The 14,040-nt window shown below is 32.1% G+C and overlaps 1 protein-coding gene across 2 annotated transcripts in view; it reads left to right on the top strand.

Annotated features, from left to right (window-relative positions):
- TMTC3 (transmembrane O-mannosyltransferase targeting cadherins 3) overlaps positions 1 to 14,040 on the top strand; it is a 67,273-nt gene that overhangs the window by 6,902 nt on the left and 46,331 nt on the right. For both annotated transcript variants that reach the window (XR_012078556.1, XM_006197881.4), the window contains exons 2-6: positions 620 to 836; positions 5,286 to 5,504; positions 6,849 to 6,948; positions 11,963 to 12,078; positions 12,520 to 12,692. Coding sequence is in view for 1 of the 2 variants with exons in the window: in XM_006197881.4 (XP_006197943.1) it covers positions 648 to 836; positions 5,286 to 5,504; positions 6,849 to 6,948; positions 11,963 to 12,078; positions 12,520 to 12,692 (797 nt within the window). In the remaining variant the exon portion in view is untranslated. The remainder of the gene's footprint in view (positions 1 to 619; positions 837 to 5,285; positions 5,505 to 6,848; positions 6,949 to 11,962; positions 12,079 to 12,519; positions 12,693 to 14,040) is intronic.

Below are 14,040 nucleotides of genomic sequence, written 5' to 3'. Positions count from 1 at the left end.
AGATGGATATTCTCGAAAGGCTTTTAATCAGACTAAACAAGACTTCAGGCTACAAGTTCGAACTCCTGATTTAGGTAATAGTTGATCTTTAGGTTCATAAAGTACTAAAACATAAGCTTTATCTACATTTCAGAAAACCCATGATCAGTGTCTTTAAGTATGTATTTGTTTTCCCATAGGGATTCATTTAGCTACTGCTGGAGCACATCATACTAGTTGTTGTTGTTGTTGTTGTTGTTGTTGTTGTTGTTGTTGTTTTAGTTATCTTGCATGTGTTTGTTTCCCAGATAACCTGACCTGTAACAGTTGATAAGGAGTTCACTATCTAGTTTAGTTAGCTAGAGAGATAGGTTTAAAGATTGAGTCCTGTGGTAAAGGACTGTAATAGAGGTATGAAAACACACAGGAAAGAGCAATTAATTCTCTCTTAGGTTAGGAATGTGGGGAGGTGGTCAGCTAATGCTTCTTAGAGGTGGATGACATTTGAACTCAGCTTTGAAGAATTCCCTAGGAGAATTAGCATTTTATCTTTATTTTACTTATCATCCTTCTATTAAAACTGGACTTACTTGGGAAAAAATGTTGCTTATTTCATTTTATCTTCGTTTTTTTCCCCCAGATTTTGTCCACAAGTGCTTGTGGAAAAGATGGCTGATATTAACCTTAAAGAAGTAACCTTAATAATAGGTGTGGTTACTGTCTGCTATTGGAACAGCCTATTTTGTGGTTTTGTTTTTGATGATGTTTCAGCAATACTGGATAATAAAGACCTGCATCCATCTACACCTTTGAAAACTTTATTTCAGAATGATTTCTGGGGAACTCCTATGTCTGAGGTAAGTATATATTATTTATTTGTATCAGGTTTTTAAATATTCTTACAGTTTATTTCTCTTAATTCTTTGTCAGCATTGTTATCATAGCAATTACGGGTTTTTTTCCCTCAAAGGTTTTATATGAGACATAATGTGTTTGTAATAAATTAGGTAGGAATATGAAGATGTGATTATCCTCTTTAAGTAGTGCTTGATTCTTTCCTAGGTTGTGTACCTCGGCTTAATCTTTTTAAAAATAATGTGTGTGTGTAAAAACCAAATGTGTTAGAAGAGCAGTAGATGTAATACCAATCTATTTATTACACCTGACTTTATTTCTCTTTTTCCAGTCTTATGAATCAGGCAAAAAGAAGACTACCTGTGGTATATTTAACCATTTAAAAATGTATATAACTTCAATATAAATAGATTGGACATTAAGGGTAAAAATGCTGAGTCCACATATTGCCAGTTTTCTGTGGAAAAAATGACTTATTAAAAATTTTAATTTGTGGTGTATCTCTTACCTAATACTTATTTTGACTTAGTGTTTGAGAACCCAAAGGTTTAGTTTGTTTTTAATAAAAGTGTTTTTACTTTGCCAGTGACTTTATTTTGAAGGTCAGTGTTAAACTGTTCAGAAGTAAACCCTTATTAGCTTGGGCTCATATAGATTGGATTCTCATTTTTGTTGTGTTATGCAAAAGTTGAGTAGAATAGGTGGGAACACAGCTTTTAGATGGCAGGGCATTTTCCTGATCTATAAAAGAATAATACCTTGAGGATAAATTAACTAGTCTGTCTATGGTACCTAGCACATAGTTGTAGAGAGATAACATGTAACACTCTTTCATAGTTACAGTTTGTCAGTTATTATTTATGGCCCTTTTCTCCAAATTTGGAAACTTCTCAAGGCGGACTATGGAATCTTTCATTCCTCTGATCAAAGACAAGTATTTTTTCTTATTAAATAATCAGATTATTTGTTTTCCTGCAACATTCCTGTTCTCACCCATTCTAGCCTTTAAAAGAATGTCTTTTGATAATAAGTGAAAAATATGATCCTATGTTTTAATCATGACATTAGATTTTGACATGAAATGTTAGTTGGGATTAAGGGATCATTAAAGTTGTCATACCAGTGTCAGTGCTCTGCTTTGTGATTTTTCTGAGCTTTACAGATTGAAATTTAATTTTGTTCAGAGCCCCCTTAAGTATACACATTAAGAAAAAAGGCTTATAGTAAACTCAGATGGAATGGATAAACAAATGAAAATGATGGTTTATTGCTGAGGTGTATGTCAGATAATGTTTTGCCTATGTTTTCTTCTGGGAGATTTATTGTGTTTTGTTTTATATTTAAGTCTTTAAACCATTTTGAGTTTATTTTTGTGTATGGTGTGAGGGAGTATTCTAACTTCATTGATTTACATGTAGCTGTCGAGTTTTTGCAACATCATTTGCTATAGAGACTGTCTTTATTCCATTGTATGTTCTTGCCTCCTTTGTCAGAGATTAATTGACCGAAAGTTTGTGGGTTCATTTCTGGGCTCCCTGTGCTGTTCCATTGATCCATTATGTCTGTTTTTGTACTAATAACCATGCTGTTTTGATTACTGTAGCTCTGTAGTATTGTCTGAAGTTTGGGAGGGTTATTCCTCCAGCTTCATTCTTTTTCTTCAGTAATGCTTTGGCAATTCTGGGTCTTTTGTGACTCCATATAAATTTTAGTATGATTTGTTCTAGTTCTGTGAAAAATGTCTTGGGTAATTTGATAGGGATTGCATTAAATCTGTAGATTGCTTTGGGTAGTATGACCATTTAAACAATATTAATTCTTCCAATCCAAGAACATGGGATATCTTCCCATTTCTTAAACTCCTCTTTAATTTCCTTAGCATTCTATAGTTCTCTACGTATAAGTCTTTCACTTCCTTGGTCAGATTTATTTTTAAGTATTTTATTTTTTGGATGGAATTTTAAAAGAGATTATTTCTTTCCTTTTCTGATATTTCATTGTTAGTGTAAAGAAATGCTACTGATTTCTTTATGTTGATCTTATATCCTGCTACCTTGCCAAATTCTTTTATCAGCTCTAGTAATTTTTCTGTGGAGCCTTTAGGGTTTTCTATATATAGTGTCATGTCATCTGCATATAATGACAGTTTTACCTCTTCTCTTCCAGTTTGGATCCCTTTTCACAACATTGTAAACTGACTATACTTCAATTAAGAATAAAATAAAATAATAGTTTATAGAGTGAAGAGTGTCACTTTCTCATACTTTCTGATGGGTATAGTCTCTCCCTGTAGGGAAAAATTATTCTGAGTAGTATTTAGGTGTCATAAGGTTTCTTGACAAGTCTGAAATTAGCACATTCAAAGATCTAATGTTTGATGTCATCAAGTAATGATAGCCTGAATAGTGCAGGCGCCCAAACGTTTTTAAGGATTTTTCTGCCAATGTAGACCTCAAAGACACATTTTGGGCTTAGGACATTCTTCTTAGCTACATGAATACTACTATGTTAGAGGTCTTTGGACTCCCTGGTCCACCAAGTGTTCAGATCAACTCTTTAATAAGCCCATTCTTTAGATATGTAATACTCTGTTTATTAATGGTTCAGTGGATTACAACCCTGGCTGCACATTAGAATCCACTTGGGGCACTTAAAAAATTTAACACCAAAGCCCTCCCAAGCCTGTTAATTACAGTTATTGCAGTTATCTAAGAGTGAGATGTGGGCATCAATATGTTTTGTTTTGTTTATATATTTGCTTTTTTATTGTTGTGGTTTTTTCGGAGAGGGGTAGGTTTTTTTTTTTTTTTAATTTGTTTTTAAATTATTCAGATGATTCTTTGGTACAGCCATGATTGAGAATCACTGGGCTGTAATGAGCCGCACTCTTCCGGCATTTGGTTCATGAAGTACTTGTGTTAAGATAACTTCTGCAGATATCCTTTCTTGCTGTGTTTTTTCCATACCTTTATGGAGAGCTTCACATTAATAGGGAACTGTTGGCTTATTCATTCATTGCATTCATGCTTATGTTTCTGTTGCCAGCTAATACCATGAATAATTAAGAGTTATTTTTAAATACCTGAACTTAATAATGATCTGAATTGGTTTTTTTCATAGTGGAATTGTTTTACTATATATTCACAGAGTAAACCTGGTATTTACTAAGCTGATGATTGTTTGTCACAGTAGAGTGTTAAATAGATTACTAATGAATTATGTGAGTAATTAGTTATGTATAATAATTAGTCTATCTTTTAGTTGGTCATTACGTATAGCATATGTATGTATCTAATAAAGCAATTATGTGTACTGCAATTAAAAATACCTATTCCCTGCTACTTTCTGACTTTATCCTTTCAACTGGCAAATATGTTCCAGTGGAGCCCCAGAAACATTTCAGGCACTCAAAAGCTTCTAGAACATTTTGCTACTTTCTGGTACAGATCATTTCAGTGCAATACCTTGCCTTAAAAATTTTTTCATATGCCTGAGCTGAAATTTATAGGATGTACAGGAATTAACCAAGCAAGAAAGAACATTCTAGGTTGGTAACACGTTGTATGTAGTTATTACAGCCTGATGTTAAAATACTCCTAATTTCAAAATGGGAAATGTTTGTTGCTTTTGCTTCCTAATGTCACCTTTTAGGAATGAATTGGCTTAAGTCTATACCTATATGTCAGAGTTACAGCAAAATATGGTAAGAGATAGGAGAGCAAAGAAACTGAGTGTGGATACCCTTGTATAAAATTACAAAACATAACTAGGGTAATATTTTATATAGGTTTGACTTGTGAGTTTTATTCTTAAATCTGGTTTGATTTTTGTCTTACAGTAAACATTCCGAGAAAGTTTTTGCCCTTGTATTACTCTGTATGTAGTACCTAGGGATTTTTGGTCTAATGTATTCAGATCTATACATTATGGAGGTGTTTCTTCATAAAACAACTAGACAGTACCTTTCTGAGTCATCACTGTTTAAACTGCACTGGTAGGCATTCTGTTCATAGTTTCCTTTTGAAGATCTAGCCAGCAGTTAGATAAACACTTACATTGGTAAGTTCGGAACAGCCTCTGGAGAGAATCCTGTGCTACAACTTGATTAGTGCCACTATTGTCCTGTTTCTTTTTTTTTTTTAATATATGTATTGAAGAAGAATTAATAATCAAATGTTTTTCCTCTACTAGTAATTCTTCGACCACTATATATCAGAGAGAAAATTGCCTTGTTTTTGGACAAAGAAAATAGGAAAACACAGATTATAGAGCTATCTTTTATGTTTGTGTTATTCTTGGGGCATTTCATTATTTTATTGTTATTTCTCAGCTAAGCATGGAACCTTTCAGTCGTTAAAGCAATGATTAGTTTATGTACCTTGGAGGACCAAGATACTTTAATAATCAATGATTGCCTTTTTTTCTTTTTTTTTTTTCTTCCTCCTTTTTAGGAGAGAAGCCACAAGTCTTATCGTCCCTTAACAGTATTGACGTTTCGCTTAAATTATCTGTTTAGTGAACTAAAACCAATGTCATATCATCTTCTAAACATGATTTTTCATGCTGTGGTTAGTGTGATATTTCTTAAAGTCTGCAAACATTTTCTGGACAGCCGGAGTAGTGTGATTGCCTCTTTACTTTTTGCAGTGCACCCAATACACACAGAAGCAGTAAGTAAAACTATAGATACGTTTTGCATTATTTTGTTTATAAAGCCTACACAGTGACTATAATGGTTATATATTTTTAGGAAAAAAGTATTAACCATAACTTTAATCCAAGTATTTGAAGACTCCTAAGTTAGTACAATGTCTTAACTTCCTAGTGCAGTCTTAATGTCCTACTGCATAAAATTTTTAAATTTGAAACAAATTTTGAAACATAAACATTTATTCAAGAACATAAGATATAATCATTCAACATTAGCAATATAAAATATAAATGAATGCAATTATTTTCTTTGCTAATAAATTTTGAGAAATACATAGTTTTAAAATATTTGTCAACTTGATACTGTTCATGTTTCAAAAAAACAAAATAACAAGGCAAACTTATATAAGGATAAAAATAAATCAAAATGTATGCAAATGTGAACAGACATCCTAGCAAAAGATAATGCTCAGTAATTTCATATTGTCTGTTGCCATGTGTTTCAAAATTGTGAGCTGTCTCTGCTATTGCCGATATGTCTGTCACTAAGACATACTCAAACTATAACTTCATTTTCCTTGGTAATTTTGAAACTCCAAAATTGACTCTCAACAGCACAGAAGACTCTGCTCAGTTGCTTTGTTACAAGCTTTCGGTTGTAAACAATAGTATGTATATGTAAACTTTGTGGAGTGTTGGAGTGTTAGAGGCGGGTTTTACGTCTCTCCCAGTATCCTGAACCTTTGGTGTCTAGCTGAACATTTTTCGCTACATCTACAAAAATGATAGATTGTTTTAAATTGTATGATGAGTTCAGAATACTTTGAAGGGAAATTTCAGAGTTTTACATTTAAATTTTTTGTATTCATAAGGACATTTTAAAACTATTGTCTTTTTAAACTTTAGTTTGCAGTTATTATGAAGATATAATGTATTAAATTTATTATACTTTTGTATTTTAAGGACACTTGTATTTTAAGAAAACACATAAGAAAAGCCTTTTTCTTTCAGTTAAGATCTAGATATTGTACTATAATTATGTAAGATGTTACCTTTGGAGGAAGCTGTATAAAGGGTAAAAAGGACCTCTCTATTACTATTTTTGCAACTTCCTCTGAGTCTATAATTACTTCAAAATAATAAAATAATAATAATAATTGTTATAATCACTAATAAATTTATTTTTATGGAAGATACACAAATTCACCACATGAGGGCACTCAAAGAATACCTAAAAAACAGAAATGTGCACTTGAAAAGTTATGGCAGTTTAGTTTCTAATTAAACTACTGTTGCTGTTATATATAGTTAAATTTTCAAGGTGCTTTTCATTAATATGAACACTCCTCCCTTTCCCTTTCTAGGTGACAGGTGTTGTAGGAAGAGCAGAACTTTTGTCATCTATCTTTTTTCTAGCTGCATTTTTATCATATACCAAATCAAAAGGACCAGATAATTCCATAGGTAAATGTGTAACATTTAATTTTTCCTTTAGCTATAAAACTCGATCAGGTACATATTTCAAATGGTTCTTATAAAATATATGCCATTTTTGGTGTTTATCTTTATATGTTATATTATTTTAACATGTATGTCCATAAGAAAAGTATGCAGTATTATCAATATTAAAAATTTTGTGTGTAGTTTTATCATAACTAAGATTCTATATGATCTAATTTTTAAAAATTTGCCTAGAATGTAGGAGTTGTAGGGTCATTCTTAGTTCCATTTGCTGTTACCTCTAAATGATTCTGGTACCAGTACTTCAGTTTTTTTCCTCTAAATAACACCTAAGAAGGTTGTATATTGTATTGTTTAGACAAAGTTAAAAGCCTGTAAGAGTATAACTTTTATTATGCGTTTATCATAGCTCAGCGGTTTGTTGAGTCCTTACCATGTGCCCTTCCTTGGAAAATGCTTTCTGTGTATTAGCCCATTAGTCTTAATGATGCCTGATATTCTCAGAAAACGAGTTCCAGGTAGTGAAAATGATTATTTTAAGAATATGGGCACAGTGGGCGTGAAAGAGACTTCACAGAATGGCCTTAGCCTGTACTTCGTTGATCCTAAAATTTAATCCTGAGATTTTTTTCCCCATGTTCTTGGAGAATTTTCTCACTGTAGACAAGGCACTGATGATAAGGAGCTTAATTTTTTTATGTATCAATACTAAGGTTCAAGAAGTAAGCAATTTAGCTAAATACCTTCAGTGTCTTCTTAGATTTGTAATATGAGTAGGTTCGCCCCTTGCTTCTGTGTGTAATGCCCTCTGAAAACAATTTGAGTACAGCATAGCATAATGGTTAAGAGCATGGACTCTGGAGTCTGGTTTCACATTTCAGGTCCACCATTTAGTAACTCCATTTACTATGTTGGTCAAATTACATAACGTCTCTGCTTTAGTTTCTTTATAAAACATAGATAATAATCCCTAGCTTTTGAAAAGGATTAGATGAGTTAAGCATGTTAAAGCATTTAGGGCACTGCTTGGCTCATAGTAAGCATTATACCTGTTTTCCCTGTTTTCTGTTATGCGGTGAGAGGTAGTCCAGTAACTAATACAGAATCACAAACTAATATTCTCTTTAAATACCATCCTCAGCAAAGCATGAATGATAAATCTGGACTTCAAGACCATGATCAGGCTCCAGCCTATCTCTCTAAACATGTCTCCTGAAGTTTTGCCCTAGTCACTTCACTATAGTCAAGCAAACCTTACTATTCTTCAAACAGGTGAAGCACCTGCATTTATACTTGCTATTCCCTCGTACGTGAGGTTTCTTCCCTTAGATTTTCACGTAGTTGTCTCATTTACATTCTTCATATCACTAGGCCTCAGTTCAACTGCTTTGCCCTTAGAGAAACTTCATTCTAACCAAAGTAGCCTTTCACTTTACTTCATTCTTAATAATTTTACTTGGTTCTTTTTAATGATTTCTTATTCTTTGTAAACTCCAGTATCTTTTCTTATTTCCTGTAGAATTACTTATTTTAAATTCTTAGTTTTCTTATTTCCTGTAGAATTACTTATTTTAAATTCGTAGTGTATCTTTTCAAGTAATTCTTATTTAGTCATACGTGTTATTATGTTTGTTATCTTCTATAATTGTTGTACCCTTTAGATGTCTACTTATTTTGGCTTGTGGACTCAGGCCACATGTTCTCTGAAAGTTATTGACCACTTTTTCTGTTAAGGAGAAACACCAGGGCCACTCTATCCATCCCGTAATTCATTAAAACCCAGAGTGGAGAGCTCTGGGCTCCCCAGGGCCACTGTTGTTCACTGTTCTCTTTTACCATTTTACCAACCACCCACTCAAGTCTCTTGAAGGGATTCAGTGTTGAGAACCAGCCAGTCCACCATCCCCCCTACATTTAGATAGAAAATGTGTGGGAGTGACTAAGCTAAGAGTGGATGGTCATTTGGACCTTGAAAAAAAAAATCTTACTCTTTACCCCAGGAGGACTTACATTGAAGTATTCTCATTTCATTTCTGGATCACCACAAGTTACTGTAACTGCAGAGTTCTACAGTAAAGGCACAGATAATGATTTACCTTGGGCAGTCAGGGTTGGCTAGGAAAAAGTTAAAAAAAATTTTTTGTCATCCTTGCTTTAGATGTAGTCCCTCATAACATGTATATAAATGTACATTTTTAAGATAACCTTCAATGCCCAGAAGTCTTTCTCTCTCTTTCTTTTTTTATTTTTAATGTCTTAGAAGCCATACTTCCCTTTCACTGAATCTTTCTAGGCTTGATTTTGGGGGAAGAGTCAACAGATCATGTTCACCACTTGACCAGACCAAAAACCAAATTGTATTGCTTTTCTATTCCTCCAACCTACATTTCTCATAAGACTCATTTCTAATCTAAAAATACAGAATTTGTACTTTTTTCTTTCACCCCTTCTCATTCTCTTACAATAGAACGTAACCTTCATTAGGGCAAATAACTTTCTCTCACTTTCTATCTCTATTTCTTAGAGTGGTTCCTGGTACACAGAAGGTGTTTGGTATATATTTGTTGAGGAAATGGTCAGGTGAAAGAGTGTAATATATTTTAAATTATAATTGGAAAGGTATTGAGACCTGCTCTGGACCTCTCTGTATCCTCTTAACCCCTATGATACTTCATATTGCACATTGCATTATTTTACCCTAGAGAGCACAGTTCTGTCATCATCTTTATATTCTCCATTCTATCTAGTGTATGTTATCCTATGCAGAGATTTTCTGTTCGTAATTATTTAATCACTTAAATTCTAGGTTATTCATGTCCCATACCCTTTTTATAAGCATGATTCATCTCAGACCCTTTGCACTTGCTTTTTCATTACATTAGATTTCTGCTTAAATGTCATCAGTAGCATCACACATCCTTCCCACTTCGTTTTATTTCCTTTCACCTTCAGTTTTTCTCTGTAACACTTAGGTCACCATTTGACGAAACGTATCTTTACTTGCTTACATATTGTTCTCTCTCTCCCCTACAAATGTGGTAGATACTTAAAATGACTATGTAAATACATGATTGCTGACGATATGTATCTTTACACATGTAAAATCAGCTTAGAAACCTGTATTTTGAAATTGAAATAGTTTTTAATGATTGGAATTCATTCTACACTTGTGTGTGTGTGTGTGTGTGTGTGTGTGTGTGCGCGCTTGTTTAAGTATCAGCTTATTTAGCAGGGCTACTTGTTTTGAACAAAAATCACACATGGTAACTTTAGCCACAGAGATCTGATTATAAAAATCGAAGTGTATATGTTCATACAGTAATTTAGTCACCAAAGGTTGAAGAACTGAAATGACCAGCTTTAGTAAAACTTTTACCTTCATTAGTACTGTCAGTTGCTTAGATTGAATCCAGCATTATGGAGGCAGCTATTTGCTTTCTCTTCCTTGGAGTGGAAATACAAATTAGTAAGAAGCTCTGAATTTAATATTAGAAAAATCAAGTTAAAGTCGTGGTCTCGTTATTGTACATGACTCTTATCAAACCTCCATATTATTTCCTCATCTTGAAAATGGGTACAATTACAACTTCCCTCTTATGCTGTAGAGTGGTTAAGACTCAATGAAATATGCTAAACTGTTTATACAGACTGTTCAGTATATCTGTTTTCAAGGCCATTATTTCTCACTAGTTTTCAGTATATGCATACCCATCCAGGGAATATGCTATTTTCTATATCATTCATTTGCCACGCTTATTCCCTCCTGTATTCCCTTATTCATACATACCCCTTCCCTAATTTTCCCATGTCCTATATTTCCTTCAAGGTCCAACTTTAGGTTCAGCCTGTTTAGTAAATAATTATCGTCTGATTTCTTTGCTCTATGAATTTCTTGTTGACTTTAGCATGAAGATTCAGCCCTTGATATAACCTATTTATTACATTAGTATTGATGGTTTGGGCCTATCTAAAACATGAGATTTTTTTTGAGGAAGGAATACTGTTATACTTAGTATTGTCAATAGTGTTCTAATTTTTGTTTTTTGAGTTGTTTTTCTTTTTGGTAATTTTAGTCTAAAGTGTACTTTAAAATTGAAAATAATTTCAAAAACAGATGTTTCTGTATAAAGCCCAGTGACAAAAGAAAAAGGTATTAAATTCATGAGTTCTGTTCTTATTTATACCTGGATTTAAGTCAATTATTTGAGTTTTTGCTTTGATTAATGTTGTTAATAAAAATTAAGGTCACATAATCATACTACCATATATTTTTTAAACTGGAAAAGAATTAGAGATCATATTTTCCAATAAGAAAACTGAAGCTCAGAAAAGTTGCACAAAAATCACAGAGCAGTTTAGTAGCAGATCCAGAATTACCCTCACAATTTATTGTTCTTTATTCAAATGACTACCAAAAAATAGACATTTATTTACAGTTGGTGAAGTAGGTTTTCCATTTAAAAAGAACTTGTGAATATTTTATTGCAAATTTTTAATAATATTGATTTAAATACTTATTGTTAACCTGTTTCAGTTTTTGTAGTCTTTTTAAAAAAGAATGGTACTGAACTTTGCCCAGCAGTTTTCAGTTTTGTTTTTAATTAATTACAGATATAATAAAATTATCTGTATGATAATTTCAGGTATTTATCTTCATTTCAAATTGGTAGTTCATTAATCATCACATTCAGTCTTGTAAGTTCCCTTCTCCAAATTGGCCACACTTTGTTTTAAAAAGCTAGCATTTTGTTAGATAATTTTCCTTTCCACAAAAAAAATGTTAGTTCAAATTATACATCTTGTTTTTCTATTTTGGATGTATAAAGCAAAATTTACTTACAGATTTAAATATATTTTAAAATACAAGGTATGGTTCAATTGGAAATAACAAATATGAATATAGAAACACCAGTGAAGTTTTTCAGTAGTATCTGATAGTTGTCTCACTTAAAATACTGTTTTATGCTATTATTAAATTGTTTTGAGTGTCTTGTATTTTTCTGTTTTTAAATTGCAGTGTGGACTCCCATTGCGGTGACAGTTTTTTTAGTGGCAGTTGCAACACTGTGTAAAGAGCAGGGAATAACAGTTGTGGGAATTTGCTGTGTGTATGAAGTATTTATTGCCCAGGGGGTAAGAAGAAATATAAATTTTCTTGTTGCTATCTTTTACCCTATTTGAATTAGATTATAATAAACTTGTTCTCTCAATGTATCATTATTTAAATTGGTCTGTTTACTAATGATGTATACCAAAAATTTGCAAAAAACAAATATGTTTTTCCTTCATACCCACTGAAAATTGCTTAACATTTTATATTACAGTTTTTCAAGTGTCAATAATGGAATCAATAGGCAATTTGGAAAAGTATACAGTAATACAGTATAGTATAATTCATTGTTAGATAAGATTATTGGCCTCATGATTAGTCATTATCAGTTCCACAAATCTTTCCATGTTAATTTTATAATTATAGCCAATTTGTATCTAATCTTGCATTTAGAAAAGTACAGTTGTTGAAAGCATTTCAGTAAATTGCAATTTGTTTTACTTAATTTTTTTTTTCTTCTCTAGTATACTTTGCCATTATTATATGCTACTGCTGGACAGTTTCTTCGTGGAAAGGGTAGTATTCCGTTTTCTATGCTGCAGACACTAATAAAACTCATTGTTTTGATGTTCAGTACACTATTACTTGTTGTGATTAGAGTCCAGGTTATTCAGTCCCAACTTCCAGTATTCACCAGGTATGAAATTCTGGTTCTTTTTTGGTTTTTCCGTCTGTTTTATTTTTTTTAAACTTTGAATTTTAAAAGATGTAAATGTTTCAGAAAGGCTTTGATTTACATTGAGTTTTTTTAACAGCTTTATTGAGGTATAATTAATACTTTTTAATAAACCTTCATATATTTAAAATGTACAAATTAATCGGTTCTGACATACATGTAACCATCACAGTCAAGATAATGACCTCCCAAATTAGTTAAGTGCTAAGTCTTCTGTATCCTTAGTGATTTTTGTTACTTGTTCTATTAATTATTGAAAGAAAGATGATGAAGTCGCTGACTATAATTGTATATTTGTCTATTTCTCCTTACAGTTCTATCAGTTTTTGCTTCATGTATTTTAAAGCTCTTTTATTCAGTGTATCAGTATTCAGGATTGTGATGTCTTCTCGATGAATTGATCCCTTTACCATTATTAAATGAGCTTCTTTATCTCTGGTAATAGTCTCTACTGAGATACTCACCTTACCTTCTATTACTGTCACCACTCCAGCTAACTTTTGTTAGTGTTACATGACTTATCTTTTTCCATCCTTTTACTTTGTATCTGTCTGTATCTTTATATTTAAAGCAGATTTCTTACAGGTTTTATATAGTTGGGTCTTCATTTTTTGTTTGCTCAGATAATATGTTTTTTAAATGGGGTATTTCATCTATCCATCTCTAATGTGATTATTGATATAGTTTGACTAAATCTACCATCGTCTTAATTGTTTTCTCTTTGTCTCATCTGTTCTTCCCTTTTTTCTTTTGGAATGAGTATTTTTTATTACTTCATTCTTGTCTCCTTTTTGGCTTCTTAGCTAAAAATCTTTGCTGTGAATTTTTAGTGATTGCATCCTTTTTTGTTTTTTGTTTACATCCTTTGCTCATCACAGTTTATCTTTAAGGGATGTTATAATTGCAGGTATATGTAATATAAATGTCACAATATATAGTCAAACATCACATATACAATAAATAAGTTGTTATAAATATATAAACTTACTATAAATAAGAACTATGCCTTTGTGCTATTCACATACATTGTTCTTGAGTATACATTGTAAATCCCACAATACGTTGTTATTTTTTGGTTTAAACAGTTATCTTTGGATAAGATTTAAATTAAAAAACTCTTTTATGTTACCCCATTTCTAGTGTTCCTTATTTCTTTGTTAAATCAAGATTTTCATCTGGTACCATTTTTCCTTGTGACCGAAGCACTTCTTTTAACATTTTGACATTTAGAACTGCTGGTGATGAATTATTTTAGCTTTTGTATGTAAACATATCTTTATTTTACTTTTGTATTTGAAAAATATTTTCC

This window comes from Vicugna pacos, chromosome 12, assembly GCF_048564905.1.
Source record: "Vicugna pacos chromosome 12, VicPac4, whole genome shotgun sequence".
Classification (NCBI taxonomy): Eukaryota; Metazoa; Chordata; class Mammalia; order Artiodactyla; family Camelidae; genus Vicugna; species Vicugna pacos.
Note: the sequence above shows the minus strand (reverse complement) of the source record. Positions and strands in the feature narration are given on the sequence as shown.